Source organism: Pinus tabuliformis, chromosome X (assembly GCF_031772625.1).
Source record: "Pinus tabuliformis cultivar Carrire ecotype Pingquan chromosome X, CPIR1, whole genome shotgun sequence".
Taxonomy (NCBI): domain Eukaryota; kingdom Viridiplantae; phylum Streptophyta; class Pinopsida; order Pinales; family Pinaceae; genus Pinus; species Pinus tabuliformis.
In genome coordinates, this window is record NC_142308.1 from 44,764,208 (window position 1) to 44,788,446 (window position 24,239).

Sequence of the window (24,239 nt, forward strand, 5' to 3'; positions counted from 1 at the left end):
TGAACAGTGTGGTCTATGGTTGGGAGGAACGTTTGAGGCCTGCAACCAGTTGGTCATTTTAGCAAATAAGTGCTATTTAATTAATTATGTATCGTCTTATCCTGTGTGTGTGAAGAATAAATTAAGCAATTACATGCTTTTATATGAGCAATTGCATCTAGAGTGCATTTAGGCATTCATAACACCCATACAAGAAGTCAAATGAAAAGGGCATGTCCCAAGAAACAAGTCACGTCGGTAAATGGCATAGAGATAAGCCTTAGTCGAAGGTTGGAAGTATTATTATAATTGAAATAGAGGAAAAACCATAAAAATAAAATTACAGAGGGTCACCTAGTATGGGTATGCCCTAGCAGGTGGCTAGAATACACCTTCAGGTGACCATAAGGGAGACGAGGACGTTACATGTGTTGTGTTGATTTTCTAAGTGCAATAGATACTAGTGCAATATTTTTGAAAAACTAATAATTACTTTTGATGTTGATCTTCTTTAAATTAATCCAATATATCATTCAACAATTATACTTCAGAAATTCAACCATCCAAGGACAGTGGAACAATAGAGATCACAATGCACAAAGAGAAGACAAGATTTACCCTAGGAAAACCCACTAAGGGGAAAAACCCAACAACCTTTTCAATAGATAAATTCTTCTGTTCAACGAGACACACCTAGACCTTCTATTCATTAACTAGGTCACACTTGGTCAAACCCTCCAACTCAAGCCTCCCAATCTAATCCAACACTCCGCTCAGTTGACCTGCCCCAAAATTTCGGCTCTCCTGCAACTGCTAAAATCCTAGAAATTTTGGCCCCCAACAACTACCCAGAAATTTTGCCCCCTACAACAGAAACCGCCCAGAAATATGCGAATTGGAGAGAGAGAGACTATCCACACATGTGAGCTTGATAGAGAGAAAGTGAGATGCAATTCGTCCTCCTTTTCGACCTTCTTGTCCTTCTTGATGTTCACTAGGATGCCCAGAAACTATCTTCTTGAGAGAGTGCGAATTGACGCCTTGAGGAGGAGGTTGCGCTGCCTTTATATAGTGTTCTCCCTGGGTCAAATGGGTGTGACTCTTCTTGGGCCAACTTGACATGGAGGGAGGCCAACTTGACATACTTGGAGCCAATAATTTCAAATTCAAATTTTCTCCTTTTAAAAGTCCAAATGGGACTTGACTCAAAAGATAATTTTCTTTTGACTTTAGCATTTAAAATATGCTTTACAATAATCAATATAAATGCATCAAGGGCCAAATATACATTATGAAGACCGACCATAGTTACAAAATTCAACAACATGAGGTACTACATCTCTTGCCCATGCTTCGCTACAAATCTCTCAAATCAATCCAACTTAAGTGGTCCTTTGGATGTTTCCTCATGCCTTTTTTGGAACTTGTCTTATCCATGCCGTTTCCGTTTCGTTTCCGTACGGAAACGGACCTTGGACCCACGTTTCCTGCAACTTAGATCTTAATTATGGATCTATTAAGCACAAGGAGGGATTAAAAAAACTCAGTTGCAAACCTCTTGCTGCTAAAAGTGTCTTGAGACTTGGACTAAGATGGATCTATACTAGTTTTTTTTCTACATTATAGTAATCAATTAAAAGAAATAAAATGTTTGCTTTTTATTTTTTATTCTATTTGACATTAAACATTACTTTTTGGTCTTTTTTTTCCTAGTTCATTAGCTTTACACACCTGAGTGACACAAAGATCTCTTCTGCCCCAGGCTATAAGAGCACCTTGCTTCTCTCTATGCAATAATGATATAACAAATTTCTAAGAAATCTTTTCATGCAATATGTGGCAAATAGGTCGAATTTTTGATATTACAATACTTTTTTCATCATTTTATTGATAGCTAAAATTGCTGCTATTGGAGGTGTTACTACTCTGTTTAGCAGATCATTGAAGATCGTATAATTTGCTATGGTTGGCACACAAATAGCGTGGAGGCTCATTGTCACCTTAGCCTAGTCCTCATTCTGCATCAACTCCTACCACAAGGCTATGGAAGGTTTTTATTGCTGTCTCGCTGGCTTAATATAAAATCCACACTGTAAAATTATCTAAACCAGCCTAAAAGTGTTGAAAATGTAACTAGTGTCTGTCCTCATAATGTAATGTAAAACAATCATTGATGTATTTATTATATTCATTTTTGGTCAAAGCATGTTCTTCATGCTTATAGAGTCAGAAAGAAATTATTTTGAGTCAAAGAAAATGTACTTGAGTCATGTCCCATTTGGACATTTGTAAGAAAAATAGTTTTTAATTTTTAATATTTATTGAGTCAAAGTCCACCAAAATGTACAGGTTAGCCTAGTCCTCCAAGAGCCACCTAGGTCCTGTTCGACCTCCTTCTTCTCACTAATCATCATCATATACTTCTTCTGCACCCAATGGAGGAGTAATAGACCAAGAATTAGAGAAAGAGCAAGGCTGCTTGGGAGTGGGGAGTGACATTTTCAAAAGCCCCCGGGTTAGAAGCAATTTTGGGAGCGAATTTTATATAATATATATTTTTATATATTTTGATGCATATATGTCAACAAAAACATGTAGAATGATGAATTAGTGATAAAAAACATAAAAACATGGATTAAACCATATAACATCATTCATCTAGTGGTTATAATCTTCATCAACCACAGGGCCTTAAATTACAAGTTCTCATTTATATAGCATGTAAGGGTGCACATAACCAAAATAGCATCGAGTGCAATCCATCTCTGAACCGAAAATACATCAACATGTTGATTTGGGGTAGCATCGGATGTGCTCTAGCTACGAAAATTGGTAGAAAGGCTAAAGCACATGAGATTTCCAAGACTCAGAAATGGTTTGGGCAGAATCTAACCAGTTTGGGAGATATTAAAATAATTAATATTTTTAATGGAGTCCCTAAGTCTAAACTTAGGGAAAATAAAATATTAATGTGAATTAATATAAAACTGAGTTAGAATGGTCCAAAAGTGATGGATGAAGTCAGATCTAATCTTAGCCGTCGATTAGGGACTTAATATCGGCCGTTGAATTGTCAATGAGAAAAGTATAAGAGGAGGTTTGAGGGTCACTTGGAGAACACACCGAGTTGATCAAGAATTCGATTTTCTGGGGCAGGGTTTGCTAAGGAACTCGAAAGAGTGATTAGAGTTGCAGCTGAGGGGCAGTGAATGCAGTAGAAGAGAGATAGAGATAGTACTAGGAGCATCAGCGCAGAAGCCGGGAGAGGGTTGACGCAGAGCCAGCTAGAGGCCATGCAGAAGCAACAAGAGGCCATGCAGAGGCAGGCAGGAGTTGCACAAAGCCTGAGGAGGGCTAGCGTGGGAGACACAGAGGCTCCAGAGGCTGAAGCAGAGCCCCGAGAGGCTGACGCTGGGCCAAATAGGCTGACACTGGGCTAGAAAGGTTGACGCAGACCCTAGACGCTGACGCTGGGAGATTCGTGGGGCAGATTGGGGCTGATATCTGTCTCCGACTGAGAGGTACTACTGTCGAGGGCATTCTTTGTTGGGTGAGCCATTTCTGGCACCCAGATTGTATTATGAAACTGCTTCATAATAAAACCCTCAGATAGCTGCACCGGTTTTCCCGCATTGGGTTTTTCCGGGGACAATTAGTCCAAAAATAACGGTGTCACTTGTGTGCTTGTTTTTCCTTCAGTTGATGATATGTATGTGTTGAGACTGTACTTGTATTTATTTTCAATATTTAGATGGTAAATAACTTGTTAATTAACAAAACAAGTAGGAAGAAATAAATCAGAAAGTACATGAAGGATTTCTAACACTGAGACTTAGAATTTCCAACACAACAAATAGACTCTTGATGGCCTCTAATATCCAAAAATTCATGCTACAACAAATACCTACTTATCATCAAAGTGATTGTCTATCTTGGGATCTTTGTCATTAATATCACCTTCTAAGAATTAACATAAGATAGAAAAAATGTAGCATGTCAAGTCAAGATTTTGTTTGAGTGATGGGTACATTTTTAGTAGGGTCATGATAGAGGAGTTCGACAATCAATGTCACTAACATTAGGGTACATCGAGGGCTTCGTGTTTTTAATTACATGACAAAATCCAATGGAAACATTGCAATTCCCCCAATCCTGAAATCCCAAAAAACTGATAAGTCTGCTAGATTTTGAGTGAGACCTAAAATTCTACTTTCTCCATGTGAAATCCAATGAGGTCGGAACCACTCTGCCAAAAAATTATTTCAGCTACTAGATAAGGATTTTAAAGGTTAAAATATCTTATTTTAAGGTACAAATGTAATGATAAAACGCTTAAAACAAATCTGAGCAAATATAAAGCAAAATACAATACTTGATGTGTGAAGCGTCGTAGAGTACCTTTTTGTTGAAAATCTGCAAACTGAAATTTTATAACAACAACGTATATTTGCAGATCTGTAGACAAAAGACTAGATATACTGATGTAAAATATGGTAAATAAAGCTTAAAAAATCAGTTATATCTATTCCCTTGGTTAAGATCTAAATTATGCACTTTTCTCTAAGGGTTTACTAGTTAGAAGGATAAGGAAATTAAAGCAAGCTAATAAAATAAAACAGAAATAAAAATGTAAAAGGAAATTGTTTTAGATTTTTTTATAAATAGATGGTTGAATGGTGAGGCTTTACATTTTTTTTCTTAGTAGTTTGCCAAATTGTGATCACAACCTTCTTTTTGTCAGTTTTCCCTTGAGGACTAGGAGTGAATGAGGAGTTGGGATTGAAACTATCCTACTCAAACTAGTCTAAAATAACCTGTAATAAATCTAATCCCACCAGGAGGATCTACTCCTTCAAGATGCCCTAATTGCTACAGCAATAGTGCCACCAATATCCCACAAATCTGGTTGAAGATTTCCCCTAGAGGGCTTGTCCAACACTTAGATTTATGTCTTCTTGATAGTGGGTTAAGGGTGAGATGAGAATCCCCCCTTCCATGTTACCGCCTGTAGCTTAATGGATTACAATTCATTATAGCAACTTTGTGATAACCAAACTATACCTGCAAGTTAGTCTATTAAGCATAAAATATAGGGCAAAGTTAAGAAAATAAAATATAAAACAATCAATCCAATACACAAGAGAGAGTAAATATAAAACAACGAATCCAATACACAATAGAGAGAGTATTTTGCAAAATGGTTTCTTATTGCATAGCATAAAATGATCTCACAGTCAACAACCTCTAATGGGAGGAGGAGCTAGCAATTTATAAGTTTCATTGCTAATGGCTAGTTCTTTCCTCCATTAAAATAATAATATTTGACTTGTCATCCACAATATATGTGGAGACTAAGTTGATTCACGAGACAAATGATATTTTATTACATTAAAGAGCTTTGAGTTTGCCCACCAAGTGGGTTGAATTGCCTTCCACAATCCCAAGGAGTCCAACATTCCACAAGAAAATGTTTGGAAGTCAACATGAAGAAGAATAGTCATAGTTGCTCCAACATCCACCTAGAAGATGCCCAATGTTCACCTTGGAATTTGACTTGTCTTGGTAATGAAGTTAATCACCTTGGAGATTCGTACTACTTGTAGAAGACTAATTACTTGACTTATAACAGCTATTTCTTGATCCTTATGCTTATCATCTTGGATATAGTAACCTCTAGCAGCGATATTGACCTTTCCAATAACTATTTTTTAATCCACTTGACTTTTTTATGCATTTCCATGTCAAATTTCCACCTCCTTGAGATCTCTAACGCCCTAGCCTTAGCGAAACGTTTCATGCTATTTTGCCTCTCTTGCCACTTGCTACCACATCATATGTCGAGTCACCCCAAATGTCTAAGGCATTGCCACATAAGCTTGGTCAAACCTTGGATCTTCAACGCCCTTGAGGATAAATTTTTTCTTAGACATGGGTTTTTTTCCTCTTGGCGAATAGATGACTTTGGACATAATGCATGTCCAAAATGATGCAATGCTCTAGCAATTCTACCCCTGGAAAGATGTGCACCCCTGTTTACTGCCTTTAACCGACCATAACTTGAGAATGCCTCATGCAAATGGAAAAATTCCATGTGTTATGTCATCCTTTCACTGAGCTCTGCAATTTGATACCACCTTGAATTTTTGACTTACGAGACTACTTTGCCATGGGAAATGAGAATTGCTATAGGAAGTGTGAAATTGTCGCTAACCGTGAGATTACCATATTTGAGAAACATTTGAGGGATATGACACCAAGTCAAAGCCACCTATAGACTCGATCAACTCATAACCATGTGGAAATACATAGGTGCACCTGACATGGGCTGGACTAGCCCCTACGCTAGTGACCACCTCTACAAAAGGAAGCTTTTCTATGATACCGGAGTCTAGGATAGAATCTTACAATCATTGACGCTACCAATCCAAGTATCACAACAAACTACTGTGCACAACGGAACAATATACAATAGTAAATCTACTAGTGCACAAATATATACAACTTTTTACAAATTTATACAACAACCCAACTTCGTTATATTAATCAATTGATAATACAACATTCTAGGGCTCTCGTACCATGGATAATGGCCCTCATACATCCACCAGTACAAGAGTACAAGAACAAGATACACTGACGATCGGACTGATGTAGTGCACAATCACAACTGCTTTGTCATATTCTGAACACACTATGAGTCCTTCGCTCTCGTTCTGTGGCACTGCCTCTATCAATGCACCAGCTCGTTTAGGCTACTGAACTTGGTTCTCAAATATGCCCTCTAGGTGCTCATTAGTCCATCAATGATCCAACTCATAGGGTCTTCACGCACACTAACTGCTCCTTAGTCCTTCAAGGCCACAACACTTTGCGTCTTCTTGCCCACTGTTGCTCCTCAGCTACTTAGGGACTTCTTCCCGCTATTGTCTTCCTGCCTTGCTCCAATTAAGACAAACATGTTGAGAAATCTAAAGGGAAATGATTAGAGTGATTTCTCTGCTTGTGATGTCTTTTTACTTATCTTACTTATTAGCTTCACTTATTATTACTATGTTTGTGTATCATAAAATAGCTACCAAAACAAGAAGAACGAAAACATAGAATATAGGCTGCAAGCCATGCCCAAAACGTCTCCACTTGAGAGGAAAATCTACAAATCTCTTCTCTTCCTTATAGATTCTGCAATTGATGAATTCCAAGACCTTTAGACCAAGACCAATACCCTCCAAGACCAAGACCAAGTCCAACCTTTCGAGATGATGTGCTTTCCTTTTCCAAGTCAAACCCAGTCACATCTCTTCCGGTAGCACAACTTCAACTTCCAGCTGTAGAATTTCGGCCTCCACTGCAGACCTAAAATTTTCGGCCCTCCTGCAATTGTTGCGGCCACACGTGTGAGCTTCTTTTAGACTCCCAGGACTTCCTTAGACCTTCGCTTGACTTTATCTAACTTCTGGAGCTTGTGGATGGCTTCTTGTGACCTTCACTTGACCTTCTTGCCTTCTTTTCTTCAAGATCAAACTTGTAGAGGAAAACCCTAGATCTGTTGCAGAAACCCTAGCCTTCCTTTGCACGTGTGAGAGAGAAATAGCCCAAAACCAAGTCTTCTTCGTCCTCTTCTTTCTTCGTTGCCTTCTTCCTCTTCTTCCTTCACTTGAATGAGTGAGAGATGAATGTGCTCCAAGGAGGTCGAGTTTCCTCCTTTATATAGGCTTCTCAAAGGTGGACGTGGCTCCTCAAATTAGGCCAACTTGTCAGCTGTTAGGCCAATTGATCTTGGAGGGTATTTTGACACTTTTAAGGACAAAAATAATTTTCTTTACAAGTTACAATGTGTCTGAAGGGGTCTTCAACTTATGATAATGACTCTTTTGACTTCTTGACCTAGGACAAACCTTAGAAGCACTCAATGGGTGCTGTACCTATAAAATAAAAGACCTTGAGAATGAAACCCATGCTCCAAAAATAAAAATAATATTTTTCTTTCATTTTACAATTTACAAGAATCAAAAGTACATTTCATATTTATGAAGACCGAACCTAGTTACACATTTTTCAACAAAACATAGGATAGGAGGGCTGCCACCTATCACTGCAAGATGTCCTCCCACAATGAACTTGGGTTGTACAATATTACTTCTCTGACTGATCAGACCTTGAGCTCCTTCAATCTCTGCCTCATCTAGCAGCCCTAGTGTCCTTCGTAAGGTCTGCACTTAGGGCACACTTGGTCCACTCTTACGCTGCCCTCCAATAGTCCACGAGTGTCCAATACTAATGTCCAATCTAAACTACTCATCCACTAACATCTACTCAACTCAAACACATCAACAAATACATACCTTTCACTCCTTATGGGTTGATGTAGTACTGCTGTAAGTTTGGAGCATTGTTTAGGGCTGTTGTTATGCTACAACAACTCCTTTTTTCTCATTCCAAACCTCCTCCACAGTTGCGATCTCCTTCCTCCTTGTTCTTTCCTTCCTTTCCTGGCTGTTAGGGCTAATACCAGCCCACTGTTAGGGCTAATACCAGCCCACTGTTAGGCCTACCAGCCCTCACACACTTGGTCATCTAGCTCAGGAAGGACTACGACCCATACAAAGGTCTGCCCTCTCTTGTTTTAAGGCCTTTCGGTCCTCTCCACAAGCCACTACAGCCTCAACCTAGGTCTGTAATATCTCAAGGACCTGCGATTACCACAAACAAAAGGAAAACCACTCTCAAAGATCCTTAAAACAACCCAGAAATCCCTGAAACAATTCGACCTACTATTCAGATCCACTCGGTGTTCAAACAGTGATGAGAATATGTCAGACGAGCTTCTTTCTCCTACCTTGAAGTTTGCTTCTGATTTGCGGCCTCCTTTGGTGATGTATTTCTATGAGAGATGCACTTTGGATGTGTTTGAAATGCCTCTCCACTCTCCTTTATTTATACACAAACATGTGGTGTCATTGCACTTTCTTTGGGGCACATTCTAACCCTAAGCCGACTTGCTCAATGTGCCAAATTAACCACCAACGAAAAATAAATTCATAACTCATGTTCTAGACCTCCGATTCAAGTGATTTTCGCTGCCCCTTGCTTCTCCAGGGATCCTCTAACACCTCCAAGTGTCAAATCACTCAAAGTCCACTTGGTTTTGACCTAACTCCTTTGGGTGCAAAACCCCAAGCTTGGGTTCCAAGCCCACAAAGCACTTTTGTGGCGCTCCAACCTCCAAACCCCGAACCCTAGGGCTTGGAGTACCTCCCAAGCTACCAAATCTCAACACTCTTAACGAGGAAGGTACTTCCAAGACTAGGAAGTAACTTGTCATCGTAACTGTCACTGCTCGCAACACTCGCCCAAATCCCGGCACCCATAACTACAACAAACCTTGTAGCATGGACTATGCCTTTCTCGGAAGTGTCACTGTCACTGTCACTGGAAGCCTCCTGCTTCTTCTTCTCCTAAAATGTCTTTCAGTCTTTCCATGATTCCCTCTTAGTGTCGGAAAATGTAACTATGTTCGGTCTTCATTAATGTACTTGAGTCATCATGAAATGTACTTGTCAAAGATTAAGAAAATAATGTTTATTATTGTAACAATGACTTATTAAAGCATGGGTTTCATGCTTGGGTCATCATTATATTAGTCAAAGTCCCCATTGTGGACTCCTAGGATTAATATTGAGTTTATAGAGTCATTGTACATTCAAAGAGACCCTTCTTGGGCTTTTGAATCATGTAAAAAGGTTTAGTATTGAGTCAAATATGATTTATGTACCCTCCACATCAAGTCGGCCTAAGGACCCTAATTCGAACCACTGAAGCCTATAAATACAAGCTAGTTGAAGTCATTTGGAGGATCATCTCTCAAGCTAGTTCGATATCTCAAGAAGCCAAGTCTGTTGCCGAGAAGTTGAAAGGAGTGCGAGTTTGGGGAAGTCTAAGGAGAGGAAGAAAATCGAACTTTTGGTGCCTCTCTCTCTCTGTTTTGTGTTCTGGAATGGGAGATCGAAGTCTCTTAAGTTTTCGCTGTTGTCGGAAGCTGCCTGTTGCCGAAAGCTATTGCCTAGTCAAAGTTGTTGGAAGGGGTTGAAGATCTAGGAGGTTGACTTGGTGTGGAGGGAAACTCTGGCCTTGGCCTAGGGTGAAGAGTCTTAAAGAATACTATTGAAGGGAAGAATTATCTTGACTGAGTTTCCTCCTCGAGGGGGGTTTTGCCCTGGCACATTGCCTATATCTTGTATCTCTTGTTTTGTGATCTTCATACACATAATATGGTAATTGCTTGATGAAAGATGAGATAATAAAAGTGAAAGAAGCCAACGCACTCACAAGTAATTATCAAGAAAGGAGAATCAAACCCTAATATAACTACTTTGATTTTCCAACATGGTATCAGAGCTAAGGTCAGGAAGAGTCGAAGATCACTTTGTTGGCATGGATTCTCCCTCTATGATGAACTACATAAGAATGGGTTGCAACACTGCTGGAAGTTGGATCAAGAAGGTCATCTACTACTTGTTCAACAAGGTCAAGAGTTAAGGATTCTTGGCTACCCTTACAGGTTCTCTTACTGATGACAATGCATGGATCATTGATAGTGGAGCATCGAGACACATGACAGGTGAAAGTAAGCAACTTCATACACTATCAAAGGAGCCATCTTCTCATGCAGTGGAATTGGGTGACAACAAAAGCTATGCTGTTAGAGGTCTGGGATCAACATCGTTGAAGCTGGATAATGGATCGAAGCTGCATCTCAACAACATTCTATATGTTCCAGGTTTGAAAAAGAATTTTCTTTCTATTTCTTGTTTAGAAGATAAAGGGGAAAGAGTTGCTTTTGTTGATGGAAAAGTATTGGTTTGGGGAAAAGACTCTAGCATTGATAAAGCTAGGGTTATTGGAGTTCGTGAAGGAAGTCTTTATCGGGTCATTACACCACCTCCTCAAGCTTTGGTTCATATGGAAATAAGTCCCATTGAGCTATGGCATAGGAGGTATGGTCATCTACATTACAAGGTCATCCCTACTCTTAGTCAACTGGTTCATGGTATTCCTAATATGAAGTTAGATCATGAAGGTGTGTGCAAGGGATGCTCTTTGGGAAAACATACTAGAAAGCCATTTCATAATAGTGAAACTAGGTCTAAAGAGATATTAGACTTCATCCATTCCAATTTGTGTGGGCCCATGTTCGACAAATCACTTGGAGGTCATCTCTACTATGTGACATTCATTGATGACCATTCTAGAAAGACATGGGTCTACCTCCTCAAAACCAATGTTACTTGGGAGTAGGAGCAAAAGCGGGGAGCGGGAGCGAAAACGGGAGTGGGAGCGACATTTTCAGAAGCTTTCGGTTTGGGAGCGAATCCCGGAGCGTTTTTTATATAATATATATATTTTTTATATTTTGATACATATATGTCAACAAAAACATGTAGAATAATGAATTAGATATAAAAAACAAAAAAAACATAGATTGAACCATATAACAACAATCATCTAGAATTTATAATCTTCATCAACCACGTCCACAAGTTAGTAACATAGTAATATACAACATATTGAGTCTCATGATTCAATATATAACATTTATCATCATTGATCACCAAAGTTGTACTTGTAAGCTAAGTGTAACCATTACAACAAATAATATCTAACATGAAATGAAATGTTATAAAATGAAATGAAATGAAACAACTTTCAACTTTCATGAAGCATCATATTCATAATTCATTACTAATGAGTTATAATTGCCAACTTCAAACTTAAATTGTCGTATATTGTTTAAAAAAATATCATAATAAATATGGAAGAGTCAATATTTATAAAGCTACTAGAAACTAGAAAAGAGAAGTAATTCTATTATCTATTTCTTATGCTTGGGCCTCTTGCCACCACGAGAAATGTCTAATTTTTTAGTCTTGTTGGAAAATCAGGATCTTTGTCATTAATATCACCCTCTAAGCATTAATATCCAAAGGTATCTTTGTCATTACCTCTGTATCTGTACAGGGATCTTTGTCATTAATATCACCCTCTAAGCATTAACATAAGATAGAAAAAGCATAGCATGTCAAGTCAAGATTTTGTTTGAGTGATGCATACATTTTTAGGAGGGTCATGATAGAGGAGTTCGACAACCAATGTCACTAACATCTAGGTACATAGAGGGATTGGTGCTCTTGATTAAATACGAGTTCCATACCCTAATACATGGCAAAATTCAATGGAAACATTGCAATCCCCCAATCCTGAAATCCTGAAAAGCTGATAAGTCTACTGGATTTTGAATGAAATCTAAAATTTTACTTTCTCCATATGAAATCCAATGAGGCCGAAACCACTCTCAAACATCCTGAGTCATTTCATGGTAATGTTAAAAATTTAAGTAAAAGGATGAAAATGAAGATTAAGGAAAATGTCACTTTTACTTTAAGAATTTAACATTACCATGAATAGCATATCAATACTAGGGCCTAGGCTTGATCATTAAGCTGCCCCACTAAAAAATTAGTTGTTTTAAAAAAAAAAAGCATTTCAAACATTACTACAAAAAAAAAAAATACAAAAAAGGCAAAACGCTCCTGAAAAGGCAGGGAGCGAATTTTTTTTTAGGGAGTGCGCTCCCGACCCGCTCCCGAGTCGGTCCCGCGCAGAGTGCGGATTGGGAGCGGGATCGAGGGGGGGGGGAGCGTTCCCCCGCAACATAGCTCAAAATTAAAGATGAAGTATTTGATAAGTTCAAGGAGTTTAGGGCTGAAGTGGAAACCCTAACCGAAAGAAAGATAAAAACTCTGAGGTTTGACAATGGTGGGGAATACACTTCTAAGGAATTGATTGCATATTGTAAGGAAGCAGGTATTAAGAGGGAGCTCATTGTTCCCTATTATCCCAAACAAAATGGATTGGCTGAAAGGAAGAATAGGTCAATTGAAGAAGGCATTCGAACTATGCTCCTTGATCAAGATCTACCGAAGTTCTTATGGGGAGAAGCAGCGATGACTGTCGTATACATTCAAAATAGAAGTCCTCATAAGAGTCTTGATAATACAACACTCGAAGAAGTATTCACAGGAAAGAAGCCGAGTGTGGATCACCTCCGAATCTTTGGAAGTCCAACATATATCCATGTTCCAAAAGACAAGCGAAAGAAGTTGGACTCTACAAGTATCAAGGGAATATTTGTTGGTTATAGTCTTTCATCAAAAGCATATAGTGTTAGGATATTCTGACACATAGGAAATAGTTAAGTATAACTTGGTCTAGTGTAAAGTTAGTAAAGTGTGTTTCTTTACTATGTACTTTTGTAACTTACAATCCGACCGTCACGATATGTTCTAGACATGAAGTGATCTGACGATTCATTCTCTCCTCGGTATTACCAACACTTGATCCGTGGCTTAACACCCGATTGGTCCATGATATCTACTTAAAGAGCATGGAGGGTCATTTGTAGGGTGACCGTTCATGAGAGAAGCTTATGTAAATTTTCTTTCATTTATCAATAAATTGCCTGAAGTGGCTGCGTTGGCTCAGGCCATGGATTGTTTCCCTCTTTGAGGGTTTTAACCATGTCAAGAATACTAGTGTATTGATCTGTGATCTGTTTGTGAGCGGTGTCCTTTGGTGTTCTATATGAGGAACTTACCTTGTAAATTCCTACATATAGAATCTACATAAAGGAAGGAAGGCACATTGAAGTAAGCATGGATGTCATATTCGATGAAGATCAAGCATACAAGAAATAAAAGGATATTCCTATTGATTATGATGACGAAGAAGTTCATCATTAAAACTCTACTACAAATCTCAAAGAAGAAGGGCCAAGTGAGCCTATTCAATTGGTGGTTGTCCCAACCACAAGGAAGAGGCCAAATTGTTGAAAGCTACATTAGAAGATGTTGAAGGACATGAAGTTGCGAAAGGTTCCTTCAGGGAAAGTAAGAAACCAAAGAGATATTCTAGCTATGCTGCATATATGACTAAGTTAATTGAAGACAAACCATCTACATTCAAGGAACCTGCGCATGAAGAGGTTTGGAAGAAAGCTATGCAGGAAGAATATATATCCATCATGAAGAATGGGGTTTGGGAGATCATTCCTAGACCTAGTGACAAATCGGTTGTCACATCTAAGTGGATCTATAAGATCAAACACGTTGTTTATGGAAATATAGACAAGTACAAAGCAAGATTCGTTGCAAGGGGTTTCTCTCAAAAAGAAGGCATGGATTATGAATAAACCTTTGCACCTACAACAAGGTACACTACCATTAGATCATTGGTTTCATTGGTCGCTACAATGGGGTGGAATATCCATCAAATGGATGTTAAGACCGCATTTTTAAATGGGACCATTGATGAGGAAGTGTACATTAAACAACCGAGGGATTTGAAGTGAATAGCAGGGACTCTCATGTTTGCAGACTTAAGAAGGCCCTATATGGTTTAAGCAAGCACCTAGGGCATGGTATGCAAAGATGGCTGCATATTTACTTAGAATTAGGTTCGTGAAGAGTTCTGCTGATCCAATCTCTACATCAAGGTCGTGAATAATGAGCCCATCATTATTCTACTATATGTTGATGATCTATTCATCATAGGTGTAGAGCGAAGAATTCAAGAATGCAAGAAGATGTTGGCCGCAGAATTTGAAATGAAGGATCTAGGATTGATGCACTATTACTTAGGTCTAGAAGTATGACAGAGACCTGGGGAGATATATTTGGGGCAAGGAAAGTATGTCATAAAGTTATTGTAGAAATTCGGGATGATGGATTCCAAGTCGATGACTACTCCTATGATCACCAACCTCAAGAAGTTGAGGAGCTCTGACTCTAGTCTCGTGGATCCTACCTCATATCAACAGTTGGTGGGTTCCCTAATGTATCTGGTAAATACTAGGCCAGATATATGTTTTGCAGTGAACATTCTTAGTTAGTTTCAGGTTGCTAGTTCCTCCGCAGCTGAGAGGAATTAGTCTACATATAACTTCATCCACTCTATTAAGAGGAATAGACTCACCTCTAGAAGAGAAGAGAAGCTAGTAGCAGTGCATAGTGCCCTCCGTCTTGCATGCAGGAGGACACCAGATTATGGATGGGACCAGCTACACGATGGGATGTGGATCCAGAGGAGGATGCACGGATGGATGAGGAGGATGGACTAGATCAGATACAATATGGTTTGGTTGGTGTGCCATTGGTTACTCATGAGAGTGCGTTAGATTCAGAGACAAATAGTGACATTCCCATTGATGATCCTGATGCCTCCATGCAGCAGATGGATGTAGAGGACCAGTCATTGGAGCATCAACACACTCCTTCATGCTTATTAGCTATTTGATCATGATGTTCGTTTCTTTTCGCTGTTTTTCATTGTTCTAGTTTTGAACTTTTGACTCTAGATACGGATGACTAAGTCCTTTGACTCTTTTAGTATTTATTAATATTATTTAGTACTTTTTGAGAAATTTACTAGTATTTCATTGCTCAGTGCTTTCTATGTTTACTTTTAGTTTAGTATTCTATGGCTATTTTAGACTTCAACATAATATCATTGTCATTGTCATATGATGAGGTTACCTTTTAATATTTATCGTTTTTGAAAATTTGATGTGCATTGCATAATTTTAATTGTCAAATGATGAATTTATTAATTTAATTTAGATGTACCTTACATCATGCCAAATGATGATTCATGAATTTAGATGGAACATTGCATAATGTCAAATATGATGGATTCAATTTAGTAATTTTTAAATTTACTTTTAGAATCTAGATTTATAATGCAGATATGTCAAATGATAATTCATAAATGATAATGGCCTAATATGCAATGATCATCATATTTAGTCTTTAGATGTACATTGAGAAGATGGATTATTATTGGGATTTTTTATTATTATTAAATTTTTAATAATTAATAATTTTATAATTTTTATGACTTTGACGTCCCCTTGTTTACTTGAAAATTCCCTAAATTTTGGGGTTGCTTATATATGCCCCCCTTGTGCGTATCCTCGCTCTTACGTTTCCTTGTCCCGGAAACTCAGTGGAACATTGTGTATTTTCCTTTAGAAAAGGAAAATCTTACCTCGCTTTTGCCAGACCCCAACCATGGGAAATAATGCATCAGTGCTAGGTCCTTCATCTCGAATCGGAAGCCAACTCCCTCTTACATTAATGAATAAGAGGGTTTGCACCTGTCAGAAAGAGATCGTCCACATAAAGTACCAAGATGAGAGGTCTATGATTCTCAATCTTAAAGTAAAGGTTCGGATCGACTTCACTTCTTGTAAATCCCAACTTCATTAGATAGTTGTCGATCCTCTCATACCAAGCTTGGGGAGCTTGCTTCAACCCATAGAGGGTTTTCTTCAACTTGCATACATGTGTCTGATGATCTTGAACTTCAAACCCCTTGGGGTGTTCTACATAGACTTCCTCCTTAATTGAATCATGTAAGAAGGCGGTCTTGACATCCATCTGGTGTAGATTCCATCCTTGCGAGGCAGTAAGGGCTATAACCGAATGGATGGTGGTATATCGGGCAATAGGTGCAAATATCTCATCGTAGTCCACACCTTCCTTTTGAGAGAAGCGTCGAGCAACAAATCTATCTTTGAACTTTTCAGCACTTCCATCAGCTCCCTGCTTGATCTTGTAGAGCCATTTCGAGGTGACAACGAATTTGTCCTTAGGTCTAGGGATCACATCCCAAACATCATTCTTCATAATCGACTCATACTCTTCGTTCATACAATCCTTCCAAACTTGGTGCTTCACAACTTCTTCAAATGTGCAAGGCTCAGATTGAAAAATGGTGCTAATGGCAGTTAAGTACCCTTGGTACCTATTCGGCTTCTTACTTTCACAAAATGTCCCCCTTGGACCAACATGTCTCTAGGCATCTTTGAGAGTTTCCCTAAGCCATGAGGGTCTCCTTTTCGAGGAGGAGGGCTCATGAGGAGGTGGATCAATGGGATTTATTGGTCCTTCAACATCGGGCATCAAATCATCCCGTGGTTCTCCCTATTTTCCTGAATCTGCTTATTTGTCCTTCCTTGGAATAGGAAGGTTACTAATCTTCCCAAGGGAAATATCTTCATCGAAGGTGACATCATGACTTATCTCCACTTCTCTTTGACCATGCACATAGATTCTATATGCCTTAGAAGTTTCATTGTAGCCCACAAATGTTCCTTTCTTCCCAGATGCGTCCAATTTGCTTCTCTTTTCTTTTGGCTCATGAAAATACACAGGGCTACCAAAAATTCTAAAGTGAGAAACATCAGGTTTCTTATCAGTGAAAACTTTTTCAGGAGTTTTGGAGTCCAACGCTTGATGAGAGCATCTATTTTGAACTTACACGACAGTGTTTGCAGCTTCCACCCATAAGAACTTCAGAAGGCTTTGATGATGAAGCATGGCACAAGTGGCATCTATAATAGAACGATTCTTCCTTTCAGCAACACCATTTTGCTCAAGAGTATATGCGATAGTAGTCTCCCTCTTAATGCCAACTTCTCTACAATAGTCATTAAACTCATTTGATTCATATTCGGTTCCATTAGTACTCAAGATTTTGATCTTCTTCTCGGTTTGATTTTCGACCAAAGCTTTGAAAGAACGAAACCATGAGAATACTTCGTCCTTCTTCTTTAAGAAATATATCCAAGTTTTGCGAGATAAATCATCCACAAAGATAGCATAATATAAACATCCTCCCAAAGAGTTCACGGGCGTCATACCAGATAGATCATAATGAATCAATTGCAATACGTCGATGGTATTGCTATCACTTGAGGGGAATGGTTCCCTTGTATGTTTTCCTTCGACACATCCCTGACAAACATCTTCATGTTCTACTTTAAATTCGGGCATACCTATTACCATCTTCCTCGCATTGGGTAGGGCTTTATAATGAAGATGAGCAAACCTTCGATGCCATAATTCGGATTGAAGAGATGTATTGCAAGACATAGCTCCTAGTGGACTTCCTCCAACTTGATATAGGTTGTCAACCCTGAATCCAAGAGTAAATTCTCTTTGAAATTTCTTTTCCAAACATATACCTTTCCATCAATGAATGGCACCTTAAATCCTTTGTCCTCCATCACTGAGGTAGATACCAGATTCTTCTTTAGATCAGGTACATATAGTACTTCTTGTAGATGAATGGTGTTACCTTGATTCAATTGAAGAGTAACATTCCCAACTCCCTTCACGGGATAGGTGGCATTGTCTCCAAGAATGATTTCCAAATTTGTGTCCTTTTCTATCAGATTTGAAAGAGCTTCTCTATACCCAGTGAAGTGCCTTGAGGCACCACTATCAATCAACCAATTTCCCAAAGTATTTGGTGGAGAGGCAGTAGAGAGGGTAGATATAAGATAAAATTCTTTTTACTTGTTATCAACAACATTAGATTCATCATACTTGGAGTTTCTTGATCTTTTCGGAGAGCAACCATTTCCATGTTGAGTAGCGGGAGCATTCCTTTTTCCTTTGTTGTTAATCCTGCCATTCCTTTGATTGTTGTTGCCCTTGAAATTGTTGTTGTTGTGGTTATCATCATCATGAGTTGTATCCCTTCTATTAGGACACTCCCTAGCATAGTGGCCAAACTTGTTGCAAATGAAGCATCTTCCCTTCCTTCCATTTTTGAATCCTGGTCTTACTTGACATTGCTTCTTTGAACCTGCACTGTTCTTTTTTTAGCATGAGCGGAGAATGCAGTAGGATCATTCCTATTTGAAGGCATATCCATTTCCATCATCCTTGTTTCTTCTTGAGAACATCTAGTCAACAATTCTTCAAAACCTGGAATCCTGTCATTGTTGAGAATAGTAGTGTTGAACACATGCCATTCATGAGGGAGTCCTCCAAGGGCAATGAGAGTGAGGTCCCTATCAACAATAGCTTCTCCAATCGAAAGAATATCATTTTTGATCATAGTAATCCTCATGAAGGAGGATTGAATATCTTCACCTCTTCCCTTCGTTATGTCCTTCAATTTGTTCTTGAGAAAGAGAACTTGGTTTGCATTGCTAGCTTTGAACATGCCAACCAACCTGTCATACATTTCCTTAGATGTGTTCAAATCGGAGATGTATGCAACCAAATGCTTGCTAATAGAATCCCTGATAATCTTCTTTGCTTTGACTTCACCCTTCTTGTACTTTGTCTTCGTGGCAATCGGTGCATTTGAAGGAGGTTCAAAAATCTTTCCCTGCACATAGTCCATAACATCTTGCTCTTCCAAAGTCAAATCAAGAGACATCTTCCATGCATGATAATCAGAGTTATCATTGAGCTTGTCATCAGGCTTGAAGTAAGATGCGAAGGCCATTGACTCTTGTCCTTGTCCAACAAATCTTGGTGATTGCTCTTCTCAGTGATTGCTCTTTTCACTCTTGCTTGGGTTTTGTCTTCACCTCAGCTCTGATACCATGTTAATTTTAGATAACAATGGTATGTTCTATGCTTAAGAGCAATTTACTTCAATTTTCTTATTAGCCCAATATCAATTTCCAGATTAGCAATCACATTAACATGATAGTAAATGCAGATAGAACATAAATAAAAATAGTAGAAGACAAGCCAAGACAAGAGGACACAAGATGTGGCGCATGCTAGGGACAAACCCTAATGTGGAGAACCCTTTGATCAATTCTTCCTATTATTCTTCAAAAGTCAACAAAGAGAGTAAAATATGCAAAATTCACTTGCCCAATCAAAGTCAAATCTGTCCAGTCAAACAACAGCCACAGGAAGCCTTAACCAAAAAGTCAACGCTGGTCAACATGGCAGAATTTCTCCTTCAAATCAGCTTGGTCAAACCCAGTCAACTTGGCCTCCAACAGTCATCCGAATCAACCTAAAACAATGCCGAAAATGATAGTCAAACTTGGTCAACGCAGAGGTCAAATCTGCGATCAATTCCTTGTGTTCAACACTGGTCAAACAACTTTGTTTGCCTTGATTTTTGTGCCCTGAAATGTGGCCTGCCCAAATAGAAAATTCCCCAAGAAAAACATAGTCAAACTTGGTCAACTACAGCTCGGTCAACGCTGGTCAAACCCTTCCTGCAATTCGGTCAACGCCCAAAACAGAAAATGCAGTGTCCTTTGCACATGTGGAGAGAGAGAGAAGGTTGCCCTGAAGTTGTACGACCCAATCAGATGAGGAGAGAGAGATATGTGTGAGAATGAATGATGTCCAAATGAGCTAGATGCACCTTCTATTTATATGCAACGTTGAGGATGAATAGAGTTAGACGTGTCTTCTGGGCTTCTGACTCTACATTAGATTGTTGGCCGACCTTGACAATTTGTCCATAAACAAAATAAATTCATAATTCCATTTGTAAATGTCAGAATGAGATGATCGTTAGATCAATCCTACACCTCTTGGAAAGAGGAATCCAATAAAAATATCCTACGCCTCTCGGAAAGAAGAATCCAATAAAAATATCAGCTGCATCATATGCGCTGTCCAAGGTGGAGTTTGGCCTTAGTTGCCAAATTTAATAGAGACCAATGGAAGGAGCACTATTGGAGGATGCTTTAGTCTGAAAGTTGCTATGATCTCATGGATGAGTAGGAAGCAAGATCACATTGCATTGAATAGTGCTGAGGTAGAATATGTGGTGGCATGTGAAGTAGGAAAAGAGGTTGTTTCGTTAAGGAAGCTTCTGACAGATTTGTTCGAGAAGTCTCTGGGTCCTACTGTGATTAATTGTGACAATCAAAGTTGTATCAAGATGTCTGAAGATGCCGTGTTTCATTCGAGGACGAAACATATCAATAATAAGTTCTACTTTATTAGGAGCTTGGTGCAGGATGGGATTGTGAAGTTGGAGTATGTCTCGACAAATGAACAAGTAGCAAACATACTTACAAAGGCTCTTCCTAATAAGAAGTTTGAATATCTAAGGAACCTGCTTGGTTTGGTAGATATTTCTGATTGTATTAATGATAAGAGTGTGGAAGAGTTTTGTTGAGGCTTTACGAGTGAAGCATTTCCTGGGAAGACATCTGGCCGACACTTTGTGTTGATGTCTGGGTCCCGAAGTTGAAAAGGTGGTGTTGGTTATTGAGCTCTATTTTGGATACACACCTGGATTTTTGGGTTGGTGGTTAGCAAGTAAGCCTGATGGTACCTAAAGAGGCTGAAAGCTTGAGTCCAGCCCATTGTTAGGCCTACCAGCCCTCACACACTTAGTCATTTAGCTCAGGAAGGACTGCGGCCCATACAGAGGTCTGCCCTCTCTTGTTTTAAGTCCTTCCGGTCCTCTCCACAAGCCACTACAGCTTCAACCTAGGTCTGTAATATCTCAGGGACCTGCGGCTACCACAAACAGAAGGAAAACCACTCTCAAAGATCCTCAAAACAGCCCAGAACTCCCTCAAACAATTTGGCCTACTACTCAGATCCACTCGGCCTTCAAACAGTGATGAGAATATGCCAAACGAGCTTCTTTCTCCTACCTTGAAGTCTGCTCCTGATCTGCGGCCTCTTTTGGTGATGTATTTCTATGAGAGACACACTTTGGATGTGTTTGAAATACCTCTCCACTCTCCTTTATTTATACACAAACATGTGGTGTCAGCACACTTGCTTTGGGGCACATTCTAACCCTAAGTGGACCTGCTCAATGTGACAAACTAACCACCAGCCACAAATAAATTCATAACTCATGTTCTAGACCTTTGATTTGAGTGATTTTCACTGCCCCTTGCTTCTCTAGGGATCCTCTAACACCTCCAAGTGTTGAATCACTCAAAGTCCACTTGGTTTTGACCCAACTCCTTTGGGTCGAAAACCCCAAGCTTGGGTTCCAAGCCCACAAAGCACTTTTGTGGTGCTCCAACCTCCAAACCCCAAACCCCAAACCTTAGGGCTTGGAGTATCTCCCAAGCTACCAAATCTCAACAGGCTCCTCTAAAACCATGAGTCCACATATAAGCTCACCTAAGGACCTCCAATCCTATCCAGAATGAAGGAACCCAAAATGAACTCAATGGGACAAGTCATTGTCTAACCATAACAAGACTCACTCAACATGACATAGGGTCTAGGATGCCTAGAGGGTCTCACATGGTTACAATGGTGTTTAAGAATGCTCAATGAACATATAGGTACCCCTGCTGAAATAGGGTTAACAGGAGGAACTGTGCATTCATTAGAAGAGGGAATGTTTAATTTTCAATGGAAAGTGACTGCTGTCCTGCCCCCATTTATATTTGGACATGGTTACAATGGTGTCTAAGAATGCTCAATAAACATATAGGTACCCCTCCTGAAATAGGGTTAACAGGAGGAACTGTGCATTCATTAGAAGAGGGAATGTTTAATTTTCAATGGAAAGTGACTGCTGTCCTGCCCCCATTTATATTTTGGCAGACACCACCTCCCAAGATCAGCCCCGTTATACATGATGGGTGGATTGCTATCAATTGCTGATGAGCTGCTGTAATAATTGGAGGATGACATTGGAATAAGTGAATGCATGGAGGCCTACATAAATATGGGTTGGCTGCCATAAACTAGGCCGCACTACTAGTTACTAATTTATGCTTTTCTACCTCCACTCAAATAAATGAAGGGCATATTGTTATTTATTATTGATTAGCTGCTTCAAAATACTGAGAAGGCAATTTGTTGTTTCTTTACAGTAGTGCTGGAAAACTTCACATGTTGAAACTTCGCTTGCCTAGCTGTGAACATTAGATAATTGCATTAAGTTCTTAATCAATAGTTGAAGCTTGAATTCATTGTTCTGAACTTGGTTTCTGATCCATCAATCTTCTCAGTTTTATGTCTGCATTTTCAATTTTTTAAACTTTATTAATATGTCAGTGGATTAGAGAAATTGTGTGGTAATCTTCAAATTTATCTTTCTTCTTGCCAGGATCCTAAAATGGATATATCTGAGGATGACATACGCGATGCATTGAAGATTTTACTTGGTAGGACTAATATGATTGTGATGTTACATAAGCAAATTCTCATTGAATTCTGGCATGCTTCTTTAGTAGTTTTCCCTTCCTATTTGACTTTGAACTGGTAACTCTGGTATGTTGTGATACAGATATAAGAAACCATCCTCTATTAATTCATTGCAAAACAGGGAAGGTGTGTATAACTGCTTTAGCCAATAGGCCTTTCTCTCTTTTGCTTTCGACTACCTTTGATAATGTGCACGAATAACATGTGTGTTTGTGCATAACAACATGTTCATTTTCCTATCTGATAATATTCTTTTCAAAACTTAGGGCTTGCTAACAATTTGATTTTGCGCAGCGCCCTACGAGTTGTTTGGTAGGATGTTTACGTAAAATGCAGAATTGGTGCCTTGCATCAGTGTTTGATGAATATGAGCGATTTGCTGGAACAAAAACCCGAGTATCAGATTTGCAATTCATAGAACAGTTCAAGGTAGCAAATAAATAGAATCACAGTTATTCCTCGACAATTTTCTCAATTATCAGGGGTTAAAATCTGGGGCCTGTGGCAACTTCATAACAAATATGATTTGCATTTCACTGAGTGCTGTGAAATGAATGCAAAGGGCAAGTAATTTCCTTTCAACATTGCTCAGGTTACAATATTATTCATTGAGTTCAGCTTGGAGATAGTTTCTTCGGCTGTGCTATATGGTTCATTTACCACATGTGAACGTTGATCCTTGGTCATGGAATTTAATTATTTATTTAGTGGCTAATAATTGACTGTTAGAGTTTCCGATTTGATGTCAACGGCATTGAAGTCAATGCCAGTTCTGTTGCCAGCATAAAGATAAGTGTGCAATTCTGTTGCACCTATGACGAAAATCTTTAATTTTGTTTACACGTTTACCAGCTCCAAGCTTTAATCAATTTCCATCACTGTTTGAGTGGGCAGCTGTTTAATATGAACTTTGCATATGATCAATAGTAGATTTTTGTGTAGGTTGTGCCAAAGTACCCTATATTTTACTGTGTCAAATGAGATGTTTTTGAGGAAATCGAAGGGCTTTTCCCAATGTGAGCCATACAATGCTGTTGATCTTATTCTAGGCTTCCATACCAGCTTGTATATCAAACATCCATGATGAAAAGTGCAGATTTCAAAGGGTATATCAGGCAACATTTCAGTGAAAGCAAGATTTAGCCCAGCACTTTTCTCACCGGGATCTTCAAAATCACTACTTACCTATTACAAGAGTTTTCAGCATGGGGCCTTACAAGATTTCACAAGGTGGTCTAGAGC

General features: G+C 39.0%; 1 protein-coding gene across 1 annotated transcript in view; it reads left to right on the top strand.

Annotated features, from left to right (window-relative positions):
• The window catches only part of LOC149138243 (uncharacterized), a 145,729-nt gene extending 122,004 nt beyond the window's left edge, over positions 1-23,725 (top strand). Inside the window, exons 4-6 of the mRNA XM_089448795.1 lie at positions 22,900-22,957; positions 23,080-23,123; positions 23,292-23,725. Coding sequence (XP_089304921.1) covers positions 22,900-22,957; positions 23,080-23,123; positions 23,292-23,441 — 252 coding nt within the window. The 3' untranslated portion in view covers positions 23,442-23,725. The remainder of the gene's footprint in view (positions 1-22,899; positions 22,958-23,079; positions 23,124-23,291) is intronic.
• Positions 23,726-24,239: the final 514 nt, after the last annotated feature.